General features: G+C 41.7%; 1 protein-coding gene and 1 long non-coding RNA gene across 3 annotated transcripts in view; one reads left to right on the top strand and one right to left on the bottom strand.

Moving 5' to 3' along the window:
• Positions 1-25,931, top strand: part of LOC127009687 (uncharacterized) — an 82,301-nt gene that overhangs the window by 11,375 nt on the left and 44,995 nt on the right. Inside the window, exons 1-2 of one of the 2 annotated variants that reach the window (XR_007762135.1) lie at positions 10,637-10,734; positions 12,421-12,557. This is a non-coding gene — a long non-coding RNA (uncharacterized LOC127009687). Of the gene's footprint in view, positions 1-10,636; positions 10,735-12,420; positions 12,558-25,931 lie in introns of those variants that run through there. The other variant, XR_007762134.1, reaches the window with a different exon arrangement.
• LOC127009685 (myosin-2 essential light chain-like) lies at positions 514-10,545 on the bottom strand. Its single transcript, XM_050883005.1, has 5 exons — positions 10,407-10,545; positions 10,272-10,299; positions 8,377-8,517; positions 3,584-3,748; positions 514-1,410 (listed from the first exon to the last, which is right to left on the bottom strand). The coding sequence occupies exons 1-5, from the start codon at positions 10,407-10,409 to the stop codon at positions 1,304-1,306; spliced, it is 444 nt and encodes a 147-aa protein (XP_050738962.1). The 5' UTR covers positions 10,410-10,545; the 3' UTR covers positions 514-1,303.

The following is a 25,931-nucleotide window of genomic DNA, read 5'->3' on the forward strand; positions in this document are numbered from 1 at the left end:
GTCCATCAGTTGCCGACGCTATCGCCAACGGTTCAGCGGCTATTATTGTATGAGGAAATTACCTTTCTAATACTTTGAATTTCAGTAACAGTATTTTCTTTAAGGAATACATAGTTATTTCGATGCTATAAGGCTTCAAATATGTCAGTAAACTTGCCAAACACTTCACTCCCGCGCCTCCCACTTCCTTTTCTTGGCCAATCAGCTCACAGGAAGAAGTTCCCACGCGTGACGTCACACAAGGTCAGCAATCACGTCTTCCCATGATTTAATTTGAGCCTCCGGAGTCACCTTAATATACTTCCCTTTACGCCCCCCACCCCTCTCCCCGGGGTCACGTGAAGCAGTTGCTTGTCACCTGCAAGTCGCGCCTCTCTCCTCCTTCTCCCACAGTTGTCTAGCTGGCAGCTGCAGGTGTTAAGGTCCTGCACAGGTTTTTATACAGCTGAACAAACAGGTCTACCTTTGGCTCCATCTCTTTGTTCTTTAATGGGTTATGAATGAGTCTAAGGGTTATATATAAAACTTTATTCATTTAACAACTACCTCAGGCACTTAAATCAGCCCTGGAATGCTCAACCGCTAGGGAAACGTTTTTGACTGGGCATGAAGTTATCAAACTGCTGAAATTTGTTATGTATAATCACTGTGAACAAAAACTGTCAGAAATTCCCATACTTTATATTTAACAATGGTCAGCTTAAATTATCATTAATTAAATCACAAGCCAAAATGTATCACTTACAAAATCACCTTTCTGTACTAAGAACATCAGTCTATTTTTATAACAGAAGCTACCACAATGTATTGAAGCATTGTGTTGTGTTAGTAGCAAAAGCTTCCACATGGTGTGCTACTCTAATACAAGGTCTTCCTCTGTGTACCTTCCATGAAGCAGTTTTGTTATAGTATGGCAATGGTAGTTAATTAAACAAGGACGGGCCAGACAAAAAAAGATATATTCATGTCAACTTAAGTGACTATAGTAGAGGCCATTGTGAATAATGGAGGACTTTGTAGGATTTCCTGAATGTGTTTTGAGAATGGTGACAGTCTTGAAGAACTTTATTTATTTTTTCTTGAGAGGAAGAGCAGCATGGATGTTTAAAGGAAGACAATATAGAGGTTTGCATATGAATGTACATACACTCAGCATTTAACAAAAATATATTAATGTATTTGGAATAAAATACATACATTAGGTAATTTTAAGCAAACATAAATAGATGCAAGCACTGGTAAATAAAACAGGAGTGGCCAGATGCCAACCCCAATGCAATGACATGATGGGCAGAGAGGAAACTTAGGCGCTGAGGACAAGCCGGACAAACTCCTCATAGTTGATGTTGCCCTGAGAGTCCTCCTGGCCAGCCAGCAGCTGCTCCACCTCCTCATCAGTCAGCTTCTCCCCTGTTGAGCCAAAAATAATACAATACAATCCACTGCATATATGTATAAGTACAACAAAGGTGAGAGTTCACAGCCATTCATTTGGCCTCAAAAAGGAAAATATATCAAAGAACTGCAATGTGATTTCAGGACCTCAAAAGACTGTGCAGGGTCAGTGAAACAGTGATAAATAATATACATCAATAGTATGTAATTTGCAGTGTGAGAAAATTAATTATGAGAGTGGAAGCAGTCATCATGAGTGCAAACAAATAATTTAGAATGGAGGAGTGAAAACCTTTAAATTTTAACATGTCAAGAAACATGGATATGTGAAGCAGTGACTAAAGACTGAAACAGAACTAAATACTTGAACTAAATGTAAAAGCTATGCAGGTGTAAGCCTGATATGATTTTTTTTAAATCTTCAAATATTTTGCAATAGTATTTAAAAACAAAATAGTTTTTTTCATGTTGTAAAAGTTATTCCAAACACCTGATTGTGACCTTTTGATAGAGCACAGAGTCTCACATCTTTGATCCATTATACTCTAAAATAACTTGAAAATCATCCACTGGAAATCTAAAAGATATCTGGGCTGGGCTAAGCCAGTAATGTTCAAAATATACACCCCTGCACTGTTGTTTATCTTTTATCACAGCAAGTTTACTTTTCTTGTGGAAGTGAGCATGGAAGAGTAGGAGTGACAGGGAAAGAGTGATGGTGTATGTGTATGGGTATGTGGCTTGTAAGTGTGATGGTTGCTGGGCTCTGCCGACTTCTAAATAGGTTGCCATCGAGCATAAGGTTTGATTGCCTGGAATTTCCTGGGCCCAGTAGCCCTACCTTGAGCCTCAGAAGCCACCTTCTCGTCCCTGCATGCTTACTTTTAATTGTTAAAGGTAAATAGTGTAGGTGTACGTAAAAGGTGTAGGCTACATGCAATTTTCTTTGGGTGAAAATGATGGATATCCAATTGTACATGTGTTACATGGGTTTTTATGGAACCTAATATACAGTAATCCCTCGCCATATCGCGGTTCACTTATCGCGGATTTTTAAATTGTAAATATTTAGTTTCGTATCGCGGATTTTTCGCTATATCACAGGATTTTGCAGTATCGAGGTATTTTAATATATTTATTATTTTACTTATTTTGCATTAAAAGAAGCATTTTGTAGCCTAAAGAAAATGTAAACAATAAAAAAAAATTAAGAAAGTATTAATAAGAACATATTAAAATAATATTAAATTGAAATAAAATACGTAGTGTACAGCAGATGAGTAGGCAAAGACTTGCACGTATGGAAAACGCAGCAACAGCCGCTTCCACTTGAGTTAGTTTGTCCACGTGTGATTGTACACGGCACACTATTGGCTGATAGATGGGAGTCGACCAACCAGAGCACTGTGTTCTGTATCCTGGGCGCTGATTGGCTCAGCAACCGTATCATTTCTTGGTTCGTCAGTGGTTACCTCGGAGATAAAGGGAGAGAGTGTTACAGCTTGCTACCATTAAATGCTCGAGAGGTTGGCAGTGAGGACCCAGGCAGGATGAGGCAATGGCTACACTTGAACAAGACTAAAGTCCTAAACTTGCACAAAATGATTACTCCAAGCTTATCTAGTTTCGTGGAGCTCTTTGCGGTAGTGGAATAAACACGTGGAGCGCTACTGAACCGAACAGCTGATACGCTCTTCTTCTTCTTGTGACCACAACTTACAGACCACACGAGTAACCGACATGTTGATGACCGAGTTTCTGACTAGAATTTTGATGAGTTTCCCGTGAAAAGTAGCCGCCTTTGAATCTTTTGAGAAACTAGTGGTTGGGTGACCTTGTTCACATGGGCTGAGGCGAGATTCACAGAGACATGATTGCTTATATAAGTAATATATATATATATATATATATATATATATATATATATATATATATATATATATATATATATATATATATATATATATAAAAATTATATAAATAATAAAATAAATATAAGGTCGCTACTTCGCAGATTTTCGCCTATCACGGGGGGTTCTGGAACCTAACCCCCACGATAAATGAAGGATTACTGTACAAATTTCTTGTAAGCAAGGACTTTTATCATCTGTATTCTAATATATTAAGCGACATTACTGAACATCTGATGATGGTGCAACACAAAGAACAAAAGTGTTTCATAGCATACCCAGGTGAGTCATGAGGTGTCGTAGCTCAGCAGAAGAGATGTAGCCATTGCCATCCTTGTCAAAGTGGCGAAGACCCTCAATGAAGTCATCGGCGGTGTCAACAGGGCGCTGGCGGGAGATGGTCTGCATGATGGGCAGGAACACCTCAAAGCTGATCCTCTCATCTGAAAGGCAAATTCAGTAAATAAGACTGTCTGTAAAATAAAATGTTATAACTGATCACTGCTGGTACATCCTCAGTGCCTCCCACCGGACAAGTCAAACATGAAGTGCATTACGTACTGGGTTTCTACTGCTATCACTTCATATTTTGTTCTATTATATTCCAATTACTATAATATGTATGGTTACCTATTACTATTACTTTTGTATCTGATACCAGTAACTGCAGAACATACCGTATTTCCCACTATATAAGATGCAATTTTTTTCAAAAAAGAAGATTCGAAAATTCATCCTGTGTCTTACACCCCGATGGTAAGGTTTTAGTATGCCTAGGGGTCATTGTTACTAGTGTGAAACCAACACCTAAAACACCTCCGTTTGACACAATAGTTCCCAGATGTCCCAAGAATGAAATATGCCACATTTTGCAGCATATAATGCACACTTCTTTCACTCAGAAATTTCCAAAAAGTTACCCCTACGTGGTGTATGCCGAAGGTACATATATTGATTGATTTAAATAATGAATAGTGTGATGCAACAGAAAAGGAAAGTGTGAATAAGCTGAAGAGAGGAGAAAGACATGAGAAGCGATAAAACCATATAGGTTACAAGAAGAAGAGCCGATGCGCGGCGTGAACACGAAACACAAACCACAACACCGCTGCGGAGCGCAAGTCACCAGTGTGCCGGGTACCATGGCGATAATGGTTAAAGCGGCTATTACATGGGCACAATTTTGGTGGAGCAGGATGCTGCCTGATGTGACTGGCTCTGCTTGGCGCCCGTGCAATGGACTTGGCTGTGCAGAGGCCCAGTCAGCTGACATTTTTTATGATACATGTTTGAAAGAACGGATATCTGTGGATGACTAAAGTGTTTAATGTAAACACATTTTTGTTTCTCATTGTAAAAATAACTATTAAAACATATGATTGACAGAAATTAATCGACCGACATCTCTTTCTACTCGAAAGTAGGTACATGGTCCCTGAAAGTCAAAATCAACACCAATATTGCCCATCGAATGTAGCATCCCTGTGTAATTAGTTCCCTCAGTAGCTTTGTGCCGCCTGCACACTGCGCAGTGAGTGAATCCATCAACCAACCCTTTTTTTACCATTTCAAAGTCACAGGTCCTAGGGGTAAGAGCACTGTAATTCTTCAACCAACTGTGGAACACTTTGAACACAGAGAAGGGCACAGAGCAACATACAGTATCATAGTCATAATTGTAAGTAAAGTGGCCAAATGTAATACTAGACATACATTAAGTTCAATGAAAATGTGGATTTTTTTTTCTTCTTTTTCTAAGTATGTCTTGCCAAATTATAATAATAGGTGCGTCTTATACTCCGGTGGTGGGAAATACGGTAACTGTTTTGAAGGGATCTTAATATCTGTTTGAATCACATTATGATTACAAAAAATTATATTTGAGGGAAACAAATCACTCTTGAATGTAAACAGTAGTTTAGTGATTCTAGAAAACAATTGGCATGGGCATGTCTCTGGAGTGTGAAGCAGAAAATAGACTATCACCTATTACCTTGACTTCTTACTATTATAATTTCATTAGGAAAATTCTGACCTCTTGCTATAACTATTATTCTAAAAACCTGTAATAGTCTATCACTATTACAATTACTTGTTACTATGGTCCTCTGTCTGGAAAAATTACCCCATAAGCACCTCAACATTTGGGAGGGTGGAAAGACAACATATGCACATCGAAGGAACTAAGTAGCTATATCTCTGTCCCCGAGGATTCCTCGAGTCTTTTCTCATTTTTCATAAATTTACATTTGTAGAGAGGTCACATATTGAATTTTGTGTAAAGTGAACTTAATATTCCCACAAGGAATTATGTTAATAGGTGTGGTTGCATTTTGTAGGCATGTAAAAACGTACTGTAACAAAGAATTAAGAGCTAATAAAATATATTTTATGGGTACAGTAACACAGCAATCAACCTTAGCCCTTTTCTGAATGTTGTCATAGTAACATACTGCATGGTGTGCAACATGCTCCAATTTGGCTGGCATTAAGTGTTGTACTATCACCCTAACCTTGAGGTGATGAAAAAATTTCTTGAGGCTCATGGATTTCCCATGACATTGAGGAATAGACAGGTTTGCATGCTTTGCTGGATGCTTGAATGCCATGTTGCATAAGCAATTCACTTAAACAACCATACAAAGAGCACAATAAACATAAGGTTTGAAAGAGTCAAAGAAAGCAACACAGCACTGTGGCAAACATGAGGTTGAGGATTGCATAACATCTTCAATCTCCATGGGATCAATGAAAGCAAATGTCCACCAAAAGTTTGTGGAAATTCATGTACTCTTAAGTGTGAGTCAATAAGCCTGAAAAAAATATGAGGTGTTATCATATTACAGTTGTGACAGCACAGCCACCACACAACATTCAATGCATGGAGGTGCAAGTCTAGTGTATGCCCCATGTGATAATGCTGACTAAATGGAGAATTGTGCTAGAGCTGGTTGCTTATGTATTGCTTTACATGTAAAATGTGTTTCATTAATTTTATATTCTGATGCTGCTAGAAGCATGGTCTAAATGCAACACCAATACACTAGTGTGTGTGCTCTTAACCCCTACAGTCCGGGCAGGTTTGACACTAGCCGTGAATGCCGTCCGGGCCTTTTTGCTGAAAATCACATGTTTCCCACTACAAATTACATGAAAACTACTGAAGGTACAAAAAAATAGAAAAGGTCATAGTTTACTTCAATCCTTCTCCTGCATTGTGCAGGAACAACTAGTTTCCGAAGTGTCTTTGTTTCGTCACAGTGATGTGACGAAATAAAGTATTTTTCGCGCTCTGCCAGGGAGACCGAAGTGACCTGCGTTTTGTTGCCTGCACATGGTCTTGTCTTTGGCTCCGCATCAGCCATATGCAGTACACTGATTGTCGTAGATTATTTTACCCTGATAATTATGATTACTACTACTGATTATGCAGATGATAATATCATGAAGCCTCATCTCACTCGTATTTTTGTTGGCAGAGACTAGCGCTATCCAAACGAGGCAGACTCAATATTTCTGTATAGACACCACACGTAAGGAGGAATATAACTACCCCCATTTGGTGTATTATAGACCTAGACAATCACAGGTTGCCCAAGAGCTCAAAATAATGCTGAAATCTTCATGATGTACCAGTACGTCGTCCGGACACCTAGCCCACTGCGCTCATAACGTTCCAGTACGTCACCCATCCTTTAGAGGTTAAGCAATTGTCTATTTTTTTTCACGTGAATAAATTACATAGAAAATCAGACCACACAGACCCCATGGTCCAGACTAGGTGGTCTATCCTTAAACCTAGGTGAATCTACACTAATCAGATGGCTCCAAAACGTTGCTTTTCTACTCTAGTTAATATTAAGTTCAAGGAAGTGATGGTTGAGCTTGTTTTTAAAGGAGTCAATCGTGTTACATTGGACCACTGACAGTGGGAGCTTATTCCATTCTCGCACTACAACGTTGGTGAAGAAAAATTTGGTGCAGTCTGAATTTACTTGTCTACATTTGAGTTTTATGCCATTGTTCCTCGTTCGCAAAGTGTCATCGATCATAAACAATTTTGTTCTGTCTACATTCGTGAAACCATTAAGTATTTTAAAACATTCGATCAGTTTTCCTTGGAGGCGACGTTTCTCAAGAGAGAACATGTTAAGGGTGGAAAGCCTTTCTTCGTAGGATTTGTTGCGCAAGGAAGGGATCATTTTTGTTGCCCGATGCTGAACACCTAATTTGGCAATGTCCTTTGCATGGTGAGGAGACCAAAACTGTACCGCATATTCCAAGTGGGTTCTGACTAAACTATTGTAGAGCGTAAGTATTACATCATTATTCTTGAATAAAAAGTTTCTTTTAATGAAGCCCAACATTCTGTTCGCTTTATTTGCTGCATCGATGCATTGATGTGAGAATTTGAAGTTTGACGCGATTTTGACCCACAGGTCCTTAACGCATTGAACGCTTGTGAGCTTAACGCCGCGCATTTTGTAATCGAACTTCTTATTTCTTGTTCCAACTTGAAGGACCTGGCACTTGTCACCTGTAGTGGTAAATATAGGGCATGAATGAAATGTGTAATTTTAAAATTGCATAGATTATATGCAGGTAAAACATGAAGATAGAACATGTATTTAGCAAGTCTAGGAGGAGTTATTAGTGCTGTGATAAAAATATTGTTTTCTGCCAAACACAAAGGAAATAACTCTAATATAGGGGTAAAAAAAAACTTCCATATAAATAGGTTGCTGTATGATCTCAAAATGGAATCAGTGCTGGTGTTCATTTACACACACACACACACACACACACACACACACACACACACACACACACACACACACAAAAAAAAAAAAAAAAAAATATCAAGACAGAGAATGTTGCCCTTCACATGTGTTAAAACTGTATTCATTAGACAACAAGACCCTTCTGAGACTATCTTAGCTTTGGCAAGGGACTCTAAACCTGAACTCAGCAGGTCTCTAAAAATATTTGTAGATCTTTCTGTGATCTGTTAGCTGAGGACCAGAAAAATAGGAAAAGGCTTTAAGTATAACTCATCCTCCTCAAACCATACCTGGACGATGCTGGTGGGACAGCTTCTTCACGTCAGACTCAGTTGGGTTTTGGCCAAGTGCTCGCAGCACCTCCCCGATCTGGGACACCTGAATCTTGCCATCACCCTTCTGGTCAAAGATGCTGAAGGCCTCCTGGAAATCTGTGGAGATAAACATAGAGCTATATCTATTTGCACTACCAGATTCTATCATATGCCATCTCTCTCTCTCTAGTTAACTTGAAAATTTACATATATTTTTATAAGTCTCCTGCAGTAATGTTGCCTTGTCACAACTACATGCCATACATAAAGTATACCAAGAAAAATCTGACTGGCATACAAAGATCCCAGTCCTCAATACCCATATGGGTACAGCTACTAGGTATTTTTTTCTTTACTAGCTGCATTCTGTACTTCAGCAAAGATAAATATGCACTCACTGATAAAGAATGAATCAACACAAAATGTACATTTTTAAAATGTTCCCATTATTCCCAGACAGTCAAAACTGTTAAAAAGCTGAATACAAAAGTCCCTCAGTGAAGCTGAGAATCAAGAAGTTTTGCTGTCATTGCTGTAGGGCTTATGTGATTATGTTGGGCAACAGAGATGTCAGACACTCCACCTCCTAACAGCCAATCAGCATCCTTACTTACTCGGCTAAGAGCTAAGGATTCAACGCAAGGGAATGGAGAAGCTATGGAATTCTTTTTTCCATTCAGTTCATGAAGTCTGGTCCATCATCATCTTGTCACATCCTACCAACCAAATGGTCTTTTATCTTATTTACTCTCAGTGGCTACAGTTCATGCTAGTCATAGTCTAAACCCATCCAGTGACTTGCACTACCCCTTGATTTGTCTTTACTCTTGTGACTGGCATATCAGACACTTACCTAAGCCAATTGTTCACCTCAAATCAGACCGTTTGGCCAAGAGTGTAAATTAACCATTGAACTATTACATATTTCAAAGGATCAACTGCCTATGCATTTAACTATAAATCTAGTTTCATACAACCATTTATGAAATTTGAGACCTCAACACTTAATGCCATCAATTATGATATCAGCAGCTATGTGAGGTCTGTCGCTGCCTGTGGATAGTGGCTTCTTTTCATTCTTTCACTGCTTCATGTAGTTCCAAGTTTCAGGGTACCAAACTTAGTAAATTAACCTAACTGGCAACTGCTGGATTGTGCTCCAAATAGTACATCTAGTAAATTAACTTCACTGGCAACTGCTGGATTATGCTCCAAATAGTACATCTTTTCAGTAACTATTCTTTGATCTATATCAACTAACTCCTGTTTGCCCCTCATTTGACTACATCGAGTGACTCCACCAAGAGTTATTTTTGGGGATAAAATTAAAAATTTATAAAATATCTTTGGTATTCAGTGTTCATCTAACAGAGAAGCCAGGCCTTAAAGCAAAGTACTGGACCTGCAACACACAGAAAGGCTTAAAACATGATGAGGTCTGCCCTAATTTGAGTCATTGCTAGACGGAGGTCTCAGCCAGGGTGTCCTGAGAGGCTCGGGTAAACAAAGGGCCCAGGCAGCGTGCCTGACCTATACCCTCCTAGCTGTCCCCACCACCCCGAGGATACCGAGCTCTCACAGCTTAGGGCACACGATGGGGGTGCCTACGGGCGGCGTTGTGGCTGCCAGAACCACTGGGGACCGTCCCTTCACGGGCACCACGACCCCGCCACCGCGGCACCCTCGGCGAGGCCAATGGCACCTCACGCCTCTCACTCGTCACTCTCCTATCATGCCAACACGACACACAGAGGCAACCATGGTGCCAGAAAACCTCCAGTCCTCTTCCCCGTGAGCCTGGCCCTGGAGCCCCCGGGGAGGGAGCGGCACCGCGGAGTGGCACTGGCCCTGCCACGCCCTCGCTGACTCACCCACGATCTGGTCCTCGTTGAAGGCGGCCTGCGGGGGACAAGGCACGTTAGTACGCTAATCTAGGTTAACACTGTACATCAGCTTTAACAGGACATGAAAAAGGCAAGAAAAAATGCGAACTTAGAGGTACCGACCATTGCGCTGATCCTTCCTCGGCACTTATCACGGCGGGACTGAACTCTGCGTGCGCCACGAACCTCTTATAAAAATTATGTCGTTCCAGGTTTCTCCTCATTACTCATACAGCGTTGTTTCCTCTTATCTTTAGCAAAGTTTACCGTATAGAGAGCTTATTTACGGAATTTTTGTTACCCCAAAATAGCTTTAAACCTTAAAATAAACAACTGCACATCAGTATTGGAACAATTGGGCAACAGCTGACAGCGGTTGCCCGCTGACCCGGCCCGAGGAAAGTTACTTTGCAATATAGGACACGTATGCTTCATCAGCACCTGGAGTAAGGTAAAATAAACGTCAGTCACCACTGGGAGGCTACTCTATGTCTGGCCTCACAACTGAATAAAGCGTCGGAGAAAATATATAATGCCCGGCAGGGAGGGAGCAGCTTCAAGTGTTTGTGTTGGTTCAACATTGCCGAATTAGGAGTTGATGTTCAGTAAGAGGGAATGTGACTGTAAGCGTTCCGTGACCCTCCCTGGCCCCGCTGACCCTTACGACCCCCGGCCCCAAGGTGCAGTGTCGCACGCTGCCGAGGCGCCGCGCTGGCAGGGCACACCGGATGCCGCACACCTGCACGGTGACAGCCACGGAGGGTTACGTGGGTGCTTACCCCCGCTGCCATTCCTGTACATGGTAATGGAAAGAATGTTTGAAGGGGCTTAGAAGGCAAAATGTTACGATTCTCTCTCTCTCTCTCTCTGAGTACTACCATCGCATCAAGGCACCCACTGTGATTTATAACCCCATTACATGATACGTTCCCTCTCTCTCTCTCTCTCTCTCTCTCTCTCTCTCTCTCTCTCTCTCTCTCTCTCTCCCAACCTCTCTTTTAACCACAAGTGTCACCCCCTCCTCCTCCCCTGACAGGTGTGGGCCGTGACCCCCCCTCCCCGGCCCTAGTGGTGACGTCACGGGGTACGTGATGAGTCACCCGCTCATTTTCTACTGATTACTCAACGTCCTGCTCTCAGTCTCATTTCGTATGGTTATTATTTCCCCGGCAGCTGGCGGGTGAAAGTTATGCTACATTTACGTGTACTTTTTAAAGTTTGAATCATATTTGGCACTGGTGAGCGTAGGCTTCTAGAACACACGCATATGTGTCAGTCGTGTATCGATTACCATAATTAAGCATGTGCGAGGAAAGCAGGTTGACTAGCCCCCATCCACACTGGTTCAGCGACCCGGCGGTGAAGTTGTGTCCATGCGCCCGAACCCCACACCTGCGCCAGGCACGCCCCTCTGCTTTAAGGGATGCTGCTTCCCGTCTGTAATCCCCCCGCACAGCCCTCAGGGAGGCGTGTTCTGGCGCCACGCGGCAGGCATGCTACACAGTACTATCCATGGTGCTGTGGGGTCACTATAGCCGTAGAGGGGAAGGGCTGCCAATGCCATACAGTTCGTTGCTCATCTTAGGACAGGGGGAGGGATGAACAATGCCGTGCTCCCTCTTCTTTTATTTTCAAATTATATTTCGTCCTACTTTTACAATAATAATTTTTTGTGCTATTTCAATGTATAGTATTATTCTGACTTGATAAATGCAGTGAGAAGCTACTTATTTCTCCCTTGTCTGCTCTGAACTTGACTTATCTCATTGCTTTGACTTTTGATATTTCCCTACACGCCAAGAGGCAGCTATCGTAAGGCTAGCTATTAGGTATAATGCTGGGAGCTAAGTCAACGTTATACATGCTTAGGCGTGAGAAATGAAGGGCAATGAATCAACCTTATCGGTATATTAACAGTGAGACGGGAGAGTGTGCTTATCTTGCCTGCAGATTTTGTAATCTCGCATCTCAGAACTGATAAGATAGTGTTCCAGTGGACGACTGCTAGGATGATTGCACCCATCTGTCCGCGTTGGTGATGATGAAGCACTCTGTTGCTGATGCTGCAATCTTTTGTGCAATCCGTCTAGTATTTCGAATGTTCTATGTATCTAGGCTCTGTTCTTGCATTTTTCAGGACTTTGGGGCGTGGATAGTGCCATGGTAGGACAAGGTTGTTGCAGGGCCATGCACAGCTGGCGGGGGACGAGAGTTCAACCCACTGCCGCGCCCCACCTCCCCGCCATGGTCGCCAAGGGGGAATCTCGCTTGCTGGTAAGCACTTCGGATGTCGTACCACTTCTTCCATGTCCCTGTTCAGCTGTTTTTTCAGTTCTTCCTTTCATTCTTCTCGTTTTATTCCTTTGCCTCCTGAGCCTGGCTCCTCTCAGTGCTCCAGAGCATGTCGTCCCCCAACGAAGGTACTCCAGGAGGGCTTGGACTGGAGTCGGCCTTGTTGAGGGGTGGAGGGAGCAGCCGGGGTGGTATATTTCTGGCACGATGACGTCACGTAGAAGGCTATATATATTTCCAAAAGGGAGGAACATACGTTGCTGACGCTCTTCCATATAGAACTGTCACTCCCTGCCGCCCTCTCCACGCCGAGTTGTTATCTGGTGGGCGTGAGCGGCGGTGAAAAGGCGTTTCAGTAGACGGCGAGGTGCCATTGTGATCTGCTACACACACACACACACACACACACACACACACACACACACACGGGGGGAGAGAGAGAGAGAGAGAGAGAGAGAGAGAGAGAGAGAGAGAGAGAGAGAGAGAGAGAGAGAGAGCGGAGGGAATAATTTGGAGGTAACGTAATTGTATGCATGGATTGTTTTATTGAAAGTATCGCCGTCATCGTCGCTGCAGCTGCGGCTATTATTGCTTGGTTGTTGTTGTTGCTGTTGTTGTTGTTGTTAATGGTGATGGTGGGGGAGAAAGTGGTGATGATGGTGGTGGTGGTGGTGGGTTAGTGGTGATGGTGGTGAGGGTGGTAGTGGTGAGGTGGAGGCAGTGGGGGTGGTAGTGGTGATAGTTGAGGTGAGGGTGTGGGGAGGGAGGAAGCGGCGATGAGGGTTGTGGTGGTGATGGGGCTGTGGTGGTGGTGGTGGTGGTATAGTGGTATAGTGGTATTACGATCGCTAAAAGTCGATATGATTCTGATATGATGATAACGCAACGAAAACAATAATGATGATAATAATAGTAATAATAAATGATAATGATGACCCCCCCCCCCCCCCCCCCCCCTCCCCCACACACACCAATAGCAAGGTCTAAGTAACGTTATTATTAAGCTCCTTTCACAATCTGCAAAAACGACAATAAAACTAGTAAAAAATAACAATAATAAGTAGCAATAACAACAACGAGAATAACACCATCAAGGCAGAGTATTACATAATTGCTATCACGTTCTCTTCATAGGTAGCCTGGGTGACATGATCTCTAAAATAAGAAGACATTTATACCCTAAAGGAGGTATAGATCACTTCGCGCAATCGGCCTCATAACACATTCATTGGTGCCTCAGTAGAACGCGAGGTGCCATTGTGGTCTGCTACACACACACACACACACACACACACACACACATTACAGTTACAGCTAAGGAAAGGCAAAACGATGTATATATATGTGAATACTCGCAACATTTGGTACCATATTTAAGAAGACAGAGGAAAATACGAAAACAACGATCATATGTAGCTCCAGGAGACTCACGGACTGTTAATATCCTATCGTGCCTGAATTTGACACTTTCTCTTTTAATTCTTTTTTTTTTTAGGAGCAGCGATTACAGGGCTTTTTTTATATTATTGTTTCCTTTTTTTGTGCCCTTGAGCTGTCTCCTTTGTTGTAAAAAAAAAAAGACAGGAATGACAGCTTTTACCCATCTTCCTATTATCAGGTCTGCTTTTTTTTCATTTATTTTTTTTATTTTTTTTAGACTTGCCATTCCTGACGTCACGCGACGGCACTGGGATTCGAGCCGCCTCCGCCTCGCCCTGACTCTTCCTTTCTATAATATACATTTCAACAATAATAAAAAAAACCCATCAAGTGTAAAATTACAGTACTTCTTCCATAGTGTTACCCTCATAACTGTTTTGGCATCCTTGAAGGCTTGTATCCGATATTTCATGAGGTCGGGACAGACACATATGATCTTACCTGTGGACGGCCTGGGTGAAGGGCGGATGGGCAGTGGCGGGTCCGTGCAATCGTTGGGTCATCTTCATCACCTTATTATGTTACCGCCATGACTGTCTTGCCATCCTTGAAGACTTTTTGGTTAATAAAGGACGCTGTTACTACTACTACTACTACTACTACTACTACTACTACTACTACTACTACTACTACTACTGCTACTACTACTGCTACTACTACTACTACTACTACTACTACTACTACTACTACTACTACTTCTACTACTACTACTAGGACAGTTTATATCATCATATCATATCATGTTTATATCATCATATCAGTTTATAGCATCATATCAGGACACTTCTTCTCACGTAATTGACTGCTCTTTCGGCCACCTCTTCGGATTCTCTACAGGAGCAGCGAGTAGCGGGCTTTTTTATGGTTTCCTTTATTTTGTGCCCTTGTGCTGTCTCCTTTGCTGTAAAAAAAATTAAAAATCGTGGTGCGCCTAGTGAAGGGAGAGCAGGCAGCGGGGTGGCGTTGACGTTCACTATGCATGCCATCTGTTTGTAAAGTAACTGTGTTCCTGCCCTTGGCGTATTGTGGGAATATTTCTTCGTTGTTTTCTTTATTTTGTTTTGCTTATCACACATATTCTTCACTACTGATATATAACACCGGCAGGAAGTAGCTACCAACGCTGATACTACTACTACTACTACTACTACTACTACTACTACTACTACTACTACTACTACTACTACTACTGCTACTACTGCTACTACGGTACTACGGTACTACTACTACTACTACTACTACTTTTTTTTTTCAATACTACTACGGGCCTCCATCTATTAGAGTTGCGTTGTGAGCGGTATATTCTCTCATATCCTTTCACAAAGCAATTCATTGGCCCCACCCTACTACTACTACTACTACTACTACTACTACTACTACTACTACTACTACTACTACTATCCTACTACTACTACTACTACTACTACTACTACTACTACTACTACTACTACTACTACTACTACTACTACTACTACTACTACTACTACTACTACTACTACTACTACAAAAAGATACCACCACCCATGTTTATTTTTCCCGACACATAATCATGGAGGGGTCCATAAATTGAAGGTCACTTGCCCACTACTACTACTACTACTACTACTACTACTACTACTACTACTACTACTACTACTACAAGAACGACAAGACCAACTGCTGGGTATTATAAAGGTTTCCTGTCACCTGTCTGCCATGATCGATGTGGCGAAACTAGTTTGTAAGGCTTCTACTGACTCTTATCCCTCTCGTCGTTGTTGTAGTTGTTGTTAGGTTGTTATTGTTGCTGTTGTTGGGAATCGAGTAAGTCCTCCCCGTACTCCCCCTGACCTGGTGTGTTGGGGTGGGGATGGCAGTGGGGGTGGGATGAAGGTGGGGTGGGAGGTAGTGTCGAGAGGGCCGAGGGAGCTGTCCAGACGCGGGAGAAAGTTTCAGGCCTGTGTTGGAGAACTTGAAATTGCTTGGGTGAGATCTGGCACGGGGGCTGTCGGGGAGTCATGGGCTTGATCGAGGGGTGACGGGGGAGAGGGAGGGATGGACGGGAAGGAGACGCCGTATAAAGTGGTGGAAGAGCTGAGGTGTGATCAGGTCCAGTACAGGGCGTGTGTGAAGTGGGTAGGACAAGTGAGGTCCGGCAGGGCAGGATAAAGGCAGGCAAAGGGAGGTATAGTGAGAGAGAGAGAGAGAGAGAGAGAGAGAGAGAGAGAGAGAGAGAGAGAGAGAGAGAGAGAGAGAGAGAGAGAGAGAGAGAGAGAGAGAGAGAGAGAGAGAGAGAGAGAGAGAGAGAGAGAGAGAGAGAGAGAGAGAGAGAGAGAGAGAGAGAGAGAGAGAGAGAGAGAGAGAGAGAGAGAGAGAGAGAGAGAGAGAGAGAGAGAGAGAGAGAGAGAGAGAGAGAGAGAGAGAGGTGGACTTGACAGACACACACACACACACACACACACACACACACACACAGCAAGGTCTGCGCTAGGTGGCATCCTCCCATCGCCTGTTTGGCCTTAGTTGCTGCTGAGGTGTATCATGTATAAGTTGTCTTCATGAGTAGCTTGAAATGCTTGCTTACTTTCATATTACATTTTAATGAAGAGCAATGTCTCAGAATTTGGGTCTATCTGTGATATATATATATATATATATATATATATATATATATATATATATATATATATATATATATATATATATATATATATATATATATATATATATATATATATATATATATATATATATATATATATATATATATAAAAAAATAGGAAGAACGATAAAAAAATAAAACCAGATGACCTTCGTTCTCGGCTCTTTATAATTCGACATAGATCTGAATCTACACAAGTTTACCACATGAATAATTTCTGCAAAGTGATCTGGACTCACTTTGCCGTCATGTCTTCATTGGATTTGCTTCTCATGTGTTATGTTTTGTATTGCCGGCAAAGTAACATTAAGCTTTTTGTAAACAAAGCTCCTAAATTCGGTAAAAAGAACAAAGCTGTCACCTCAGTATTACCATAGTAGTATTTTTTCATTGTACGCGCAGAGACCAATAGTCCCTGCAGGACATCTGTATAGAGGTAGTGGTGGTCAGTCTCAGCCTGTGGAGCGGTGACAGATTTTTTTGAATAATTTTGTTTCTCCTCTTTTGCTCGTGTTACCCCTTTAGTGCTTCAAACGACAGAAGTTGCAATTGCAGTTAGTCTTGGTGAAAAAAAAAAAGGTTAACTTCGGCCACTCGATGGTTGCCGATGACAGTCAACAGTCGTTGTGGCTTGTACCCATGAGAGGACCCTGCGTCCCCCACTTGTGTGTGGTGAATAATCGGCGTCGCCGCTCTCTGCTTTACTGACGATCCTCATGTAACAAGAGATATATTTTCTGTGTTTTCTCTGCCCCCAAAATATTTCAAAGATAGAGGTGCTGCACTGTCAAGGCGTAGAATGAGTAACCACAATTACTGTTATCAATCTCGTCAAAATAAGCAGACCACCGTCTCCACATCACCTCCCCAAAAATGCTTCCACGATAAATATTGGATATAAATAGAGACTATGTTTATCTTTTAACCCATACATTCCTGAAGACAGAACACTATTCTTAGGCACAACTAAGGGGCACTCAGCAGTCAGGCGGTGACAGTAAAGGCTTCAACTGGTATATAAAAAGAAAAAGATAAATGGCGTGCTTAAGTCCAGTGTTGGGCATCACTAACCAATATGATAACGCCGTTAACCGTTAGATCGTTAACGGATCTATAGGTTAGCGACGTTTACAGTAGGCCGTTGATTTTACAGGTCAATTGACGGCCTTTTTCGCTAAATCATTAAATCATTAACCTGAAAATTATACCAGGGCACTCAGTTTTGATAGCTTGAGACAGCATCAGGTATTATCAGACATAATCACGTTCCAGTCTCCAGAATCTAGGTATCAACAACAACATGCCCACTTGCTGACCTTCTTGGCCATGTGCCTGTTCCCCTCAGGAATATCAGCATCTCAATGTTTGTGTCTGAGAATCTGTTCCTCTTGGCCTTCATGATCTGCCAGCGGAGAGGGGGCGGTCCACGCCCGCGCTGGAGGGTGCAGCAGTGTTGTACCCGATGAACACACACACACACAAACCCTAAGATCCCAAGATGAGGTGTGAAATCCCAGGATCTTGGGAAAAAGAAGCCAAGGTTTGGTCACTCTAAACTGCCGGTAAACAAACAGTGAAGCATAGTCCGACTTGTTCAATACCTGATGCGTTCTGGTTTAGTTACAGATATGAAATAAAGACAGCAGTTATCTTTCTTAGGTATCAGCTCATATTTATAGCATAATTTATGATTGGCTTCTTTGCCTCACAGTCGTCTTCTTAAAAAGCTCCGTTAAGAAAAGTTAACGCCGTTTAAAAATCTTTACGCCGTTTAACGTCCAGCGTTACCTATTCAAAATTTTCCCGTTAACGGCATTTTTGCAAAAAAAAATTAACGCCGCTTACGGAATTAATGATTTACCGCCGCTCGTGCCCAACATTGCTTATGTCCTTGAGGTCAGGCAGAAGATAAACAAATATTTTTTGTCGATATTCATTTTGAAGGAATTTTATGTTCATTGTTCATTCACCTACATTTTGATAATAAAGTGAATGTGATTTTTACTCTCGTCCTCAATACCTGAGAGTCACTCCTCAAAAAAACCTGTCATTTATAAATACCGAAAATGAAATATCAAGAAGCTGTATATGGTGAATCTAACCCCGCCTTTGTATGAGGGTATTGTTAGGGTATTAATTAATATTGTTGTTGGAAATTGTTGACCGGTGCAAGCAAGCCACTGATAGGGTGCAATGTATCGCTGCTCTGTGCGTAAAGTTGAAAATTGTTGGTGATCGTTAAAACGTGCGATGCGTGGCGCGATCAGCGAGGAATGGCGGGTTATTTGGACAGTCATATAACACTTTTAATGGACAAACAAATAGTCCGTCAGACCGTGTGACGCATGAAGAGAATCTAACAGCGTGTCGGCCGTCAGTGGCGTGCGTGTGCTGGCGGCTCGGCGTGTTTGGCCGATCGCTGCACCCTCGATTCTAGGTCGTGTCAGCTGTTAATTTATTGGCAAAGGTTTGCTCAGAAAAAAAAGGCTGTTGAAAGAGTTATTAAGAACAGGAAAATGAAGAGAACAGCACGTGCAACAGGAATGGAATAATCAGTCATTGAAGAGTTATACGGTGAACAATATCATTCAGATATTCAGCTCCAGAATGATGAAATAACAGTAATCACGGATGTTCCGGCAACAACGAAAGAAGAAATTAAAGAGGCACTAGGGATCATGAAAAGAGGGTAAGCTCTTGGGAAGATGGTATTCATCGTCATCATCAGCCATTGCTAGTCCATTGCAGGGAAAAGGCCTTTCCCAACGTAATCGTCATCTGGGATACTAAGTACCGACATTCATTCTAAATGTATTTCTGCCAAAAGACGAAACTGATAGTCAGTATATGTATTCAATGCACTAAAATGGTTGAGCAATGCTTTCTTCTCTGCTATATTTTCATGAGAATTTATAAAAATAGCTTTGAATGAAATATCGTAGTACATTGTCTTTCAGTCATTTTAGAGTAGCAAATGGGAGGGACTGCATTTTCGCCTCCATGACTCCGAGGGACCGGCTACAGTGCAGCCCTCCTCCAATATTCAGCTTACAAAGTCCCCCAGCGGCGCGGGACATAAACTAATGTAAACGCCTGGGAGAGGCCAGTGTCCTGAGGTGGAACGATACAAATTAAACAAATATATGGATAAATGAATAAGCAAATGAATTAATGATAAATAAACACCTTATTTATTAATTTACGTATGTGTATTTATTATCTATGAATTAATTGTTCGATTATCCTGTGAACGTTTGGCAATCTGCATTTTCAGTGCTGTCACTCAGTCTCCTATGTCAACATTATATTTTCTTATTTAGCAATTCCTTCCCCATCTTTGATAGTATATGAAACCAACTCTTTACATATTTAACTTGTCTGTAAGGAAATAATATTCATATTCGCAAACGTGAATTTTCGTTCGGTGTCGGTGTTCCGTCTGCAAAACTGAAAGTCTGCTGAGAGGAGCAGGAGTCAAGTTGATCAGCACCTTTATTCCTGACCACGTAGATTACACGACAGTTTTGTGGAGTTGTCAGTTCGGGTTACGTTCTGTTGCTGGGATGGTCGCTTATAATGTTACTTTTTTTTGTGAGTTGGGTATACCTGGTTCTGTGTGTGTGTGTGTGTGTGTGAGAGAGAGAGAGAGAGAGAGAGAGAGAGAGAGAGAGAGAGAGAGAGAGAGAGAGAGAGAGAGAGAGAGAGAGAGAGAGAGAGAGAGAGAGAGAGAGAGAGAGAGAGAGAGAGAGAGAGAGAGAGAGAGAGAGAGAGAGAGAGAGAGAGAGAGAGAGAGACCCATAAGAACAGAGCCATAGCCAACCATCTATATAAATCACACGCTCAGGGCCTCTCCTTAATACCCCCCCACCCCCACCCACCCACACCCACACCCACGCAGCAAGGCCATACACAATCGTTAATCCCGGGTCAGCAGTGGGCCATCAAGACTGTTAGCAGGTCCCGCCAGCACGAAGCCGTAACGGGGAACGATGTGCACTAACTCTGTTTATTCTTTAACGAGTTTCCTAATTGCCCGTTGCACCGCCGCAGTTAGGAGCTCATTCCACCGCCACGTAGATTCTGTGCGATTGTGGCATCTTTTTTTTAGTTTTATTTTCGTGGAATGTGTATAGATGAAGCTGTCCAGGCCTTGCATATCCGCAGCCTCATCTCGTTTTGTTATGGGCCGGCTTTTAGGGGGAAGGTTACAAGCAGAGGGCTTTATAGAAAACAGAAAAGGCTCACTCTGCAAGTTGCTCCTTACTGTAAAGCCTAGGAGATGCTGAAATATGTAAGATATTTAGTCTGCGTTGAAATTAAGTGAGTGTTGAACGTAAGAGAGAGAGAGAGAGAGAGAGAGAGAGAGAGAGAGAGAGAGAGAGAGAGAGAGAGAGAGAGAGAGAGAGAGAGAGAGAGAGAGAGAGAGAGAGAGAGAGAGAGAGAGAGAGAGAGAGAGAGAGAGAGAGAGAGAGAGAGAGAAATCACTATGCAACTTTCGCCATTAAGGTTTTTACTATAAGTTTACAAAGTTTGTCTGGGCCCAGCCAATGAACACGTTAGTGGCGCCGCAGAGAAGCTTCCCTCATTAAAGATCCAATACCTGTGATGTTCTTTTATTAGAGTTATTTGCTCGTGCTTAACCGAACTCTATGGCACCACGAGCACATGCAGGTTCCAAAGATAGTGTTGGATGTTATTCTTAGACGGTTCCAGCTCTCACATCAATAATTTCTAAAGGCCAAAAGAGAGGTTAAACGTGTTCTCATGAGTGTTTTGTTTTCTCACGTTTATGGTACAGAAGCTTCCTCAAAGGACACACCAAACTACTACCTTTGAAAGTGCCCACAACTCCTACGAAAGCCTGTCTAATGTGCGTGCTTGGGCGCCGATATGTTTAATTAAGAGTATGAGCTGTGCATTCCTTTATATATAATGAGCGTTTTTCTTTTTTCACGTTCATGGTACAGAAGGTTCGTCAAACTACCAACAGGGTCATAAAACTACCAATGAAAATGCCCATAACTAACTCCAACGAAAGCTTGTCAAATGTTTGTGCTTGGGAGCCGAAATTTTTAAGAGTATGAGCCGTGCATTCCTTTATATATAATGAGCGTTTTTCTTTTTTCACGTTCATGGTACAGAAGGTTCGTCAAACTACCAACAGGGTCATAAAACTACCAATGAAAGTGCCCATAACTAACTCCAACGAAAGCCTGTCAAATGTTTGTGTTTGGGCGCCGAAATTCTTAAGAGTATGAGCCGTGAATTCCTTTATATAATGAGCGTTTTTCTTTTTTCATGTTCATGGTACAGAAGGTTCGTCAAACTACCAACAGGGTCATAAAACTACCAATGAAAATGCCCATAACTAACTCCAACGAAAGCCTGTCAAATGTTTGTGCTTGGGAGCCGAAATTTTTAAGAGTATGAGCCGTGAATTCCTTTATATAATGAGCGTTTTTCTTTTTTCACGTTCATGGTACAGAAGGTTCGTCAAACTACCAACAGGGTCATAAAACTACCAATGAAAATGCCCATAACTATCTCCAATGAAAGCCTGTCAAATGTTTGTGCTTGGGAGCCGAAATTTTTAAGAGTATGAGCCGTGAATTCCTTTATATAATGAGCGTTTTTCTTTTTTCACGTTCATGGTACAGAAGGTTCGTCAAACTACCAACAGGGTCATAAAACTACCAATGAAAGTGCCCATAACTATCTCCAAACGAAAGCCTGTGAAATGCATGTGCTTGAGGCCGAGTTGTTTAAAAATATGAGCCTAACAGTGTGTCTTCCTTTATATAATAGTAAATTCTTCCAATACTACAATATATTTGCTTTTTATATTGATTATCAGTTTTGTAGCTCATTTGATACTTCATTAGTTGTTACGTAGTAGAAAACCAATCCAATGAAGTAATTTGAATGACTAACTGGCTGTTATCTCAATTATCGCCCGCTTCCGCGTAGCGAGGAGAATGATAATGTTTTAATCGATGGTCGTTTATCTGTTTATGTTTGTCTGTTCGTTTTCTGTCAGTTAACAAATATATAAATAGCTTATTGATGTGTAGTCACCAAATAGACATGGGAGAATATTAAGGTGACTATTGGAAACTGATTAATATTGGGAGCACTCTGATAAAAAAAAATGAGTGAGTGATGGCGAAGGACTGTCTCAAACTGGTTAACTTTTGGGAACACTAATGAAAAAAAATGAATGAATGAATGATGGCGAATAAATGAAAAATAGGACTAACTGTATGACTTACTGCGGCGATATAGAAGAAACTGATTACTTTTGGGGAACATTATGATGAAAAAAAAATATTGAATGATTAGCGAATATATGAAAAACAGGACTAATTAAAAAAGTTAGGGCGACGACATAGAAGATGAAACTTATTAATTTTAGGGAGGATTCTCATAAAAAAATGAATGAATGTTGGCCAATAAATGAAAAATAGGACTAGCTGAATTACTTAGAGCGACGATATAGAAGATGAAACTGCCTACTTTTGGGGGAACATTCTGATAATTAAAACTAAATTAATGAAGGCGTACAAATAAAAATAAACTGTACTAACTGAATAACTGGGATATGAAAAAAGATTGATTTAGTGGAACATTCTCTTAAAAAAACTGAATTAATGAAGCGAACAAATGAAAATTAGGACTAACTGAATGACTTTGAGTGACGATATAGAAGATGCAACTGATTAATCTTGGGAAACTTTCCGATAATTAAAACTGAATTAATGATTGCGAGTAAACGAAAAATAGGACTCACTGAATAACTGAAGGAGACGACATAGAAGGTGAAACTGCCTACTTTTGGGGGAACATTCTGATAATGAAAACTAAATTAATGAAGGCGAAAAAAAGAGTACTAAACTGAAAGACTTTGGGCCACCGTTGCCAGAGTGTCGTACTCAGAGCATAGTGTTGACCGGTTTCTGACGCATATAACTATTGCCAAGAAACATCAGCAATTGACTATTTTAACGATAACTACAAATTAATCCAGTTATTGGGGCCCAGGAGACAGGTTTTGAGTCGGAAATGGGTAAATACTAGAGGCTGAGTACGACCATTTGGCATCGTTGCTCTGGGCTACGATATAAAATGTGAAAAAGATTGATTTAGTGGAACATTCTCTTAAAAAAAAAACTGAATTAATGATAGCGAACATATGAAAAAATAGGACTCACTGAATGACTTAGAGGACGATATAGATGAAACTGATTAATCTTGGGAAACTTTCCGATAATTAAAACTGAATTAATGATAGCGAACATATGAAAAAATAGGACTCACTGAATGACTTAGGGAAACGACATAGAAGGTGAAACTGACTAGATAGAATTTATAAACTGATAAAAGAATGAATAAGTGATGGCTATAAATGGAAAATAGGACTAACTCAACGATCTATAGAGGAAGAAACTGATTACTTTTTGGGAAAATTCTGAGGAAAAAGATTGAATGAATGATGGCAGATAAAGGAAAATAGGACAAACTGAATGACTTACGGTAACTGATTAGTTTTGGGGAAAATTCTGATGAAAAAGATTGAATGAATGATGTCAAATAAGTGGAAAATAGGACAAACTGAATGCCTGAGAGCGACAATATAGATGAAACTGATTAATTTGGGAGAACATTGTCATAAAAAAAGATCGAATAAATGATGGGAAGTAACTGAATTTTCTGCTAATTAATGTCTGGTTTGTGGAGTCGGCCAAGTTGCGATATTCAAGAGATCACGGTGATGGAGTCAGCTTAGTTTTTGTTAGATATATTTGCGTATTAAGAGCACTGTGTGAGTCAAATTATAAGCTCAACGACTTAAATGAATGATGGGAAGTAACTGAATTTTCTGTTAATTAATATCTGGTTTTTGGAGTCGGCAAAATTTCCCTATTCAAGAGATCACGGTGCTTAGTTTTTGTTAGATGTATTTGTGTATTAAGAGCATTGTTTGAGTCAGATTATAAGCTCAACGACTTAAATGAATGATGGGAAGTAACTGAATTTTCTGTTAATTAATATCTGAATTGTGGAGTCGGCCAAATTTCATTATTCAAGAGATCACGGTGATGGAGTATAGCTTAGTTTTTGTTAGATATATTTGTGTATTAAGAGCATTGTGTGAGTCAGATTATAAGCTGACTTAAAGCAACGATACAAAAGAAGTGAATGTCGAGCGCAGACCTTGAGTGCTTAAATTTCTTGATTCCCGCAGCGGTGGTTTTGTTCCCTTCCGATATAACCCAATCATGATCTGGCCAATACGGCGGCGATACACTTAATTTTTGGGTTAGCGCGCGGTTTCATTTTTATTGCTTTGCCATCCGCACTCCTGTTAGCATGATGAGTGCTTCTCTCTCTCTCTCTCTCTCTCTCTCTCTCTCTCTCTCTCTCTCTCTCTCTCTCTCTCTCCAGTCTCCACGCTGCATGCACGAGGAGGCTCTCAGGAATGTTTTAATCTCGCGAGGCAGTATTTAGAAAAATCGCGCCAACAACCCTGTCGTATTTCCAGCGCCATGGATTTTCTTACAATATCCCGGCTATTTCCCTTTACCCTCCCTTTCCTGCCCTTAGTTCACCCTGTAAGTCGGCAGTATACACACCAAGTACTCTTCCTTCGTACGGGGCAACTCCTCATCAATTTGGTTCGCTGCAGAGGATTAAAAATGATGAGCTGCGGCCCCCCATGCGAAGCTCCTGAGCCTTCCGGGACTCATTACCGCGGCGGCCCTCACGCCCGGCTGAGGCTGCAGGCCCTCGGGCAAGCGGCGGGGGAGGGCAGACGGAAGGGGGGGGGGGTGAAACAAGAGCCAAAGAGGGAGGGCCAGCAAGAGGAAGAAGGGGGGGAGGTCAGTGGGAAACGGAAGGGTAATGGGTCAGTGAGAAAGGGGAGTGAGAGAGATAAGAGGGGATGAGAAGGGAGAGGGTGAGTAAACGAAGGGTCAGTGGTAAGGGGAAGAGAGAAAGGTCAGTACAAGGTGCCAAGATAAGGAGAGACAGAGATGAGGGGTAAAGCAGAGAGGTGAAGCGATAGCACAGCGGGAAATGGGCGGGGGGAGGATAAAAATAAATGGGTCAATATTGTTTGTGTTGTACAAGGGCATGTTACGTTAGGGGAGACGGATGAGGGCCGGAACAGAGGCAGGAAGAGGGGAAGGGGAAGGGCCTGGCCGAGAATATTTGATGTTCACCGGGGAGGCGGGAGGGCAGGAGGGCAGGAGGTGCGCCAGCCCGGGGAGGCCACGGAT

The sequence above is a fragment of the Eriocheir sinensis genome, chromosome 41 (assembly GCF_024679095.1).
Source record: "Eriocheir sinensis breed Jianghai 21 chromosome 41, ASM2467909v1, whole genome shotgun sequence".
NCBI classification, from domain to species: Eukaryota; Metazoa; Arthropoda; class Malacostraca; order Decapoda; family Varunidae; genus Eriocheir; species Eriocheir sinensis.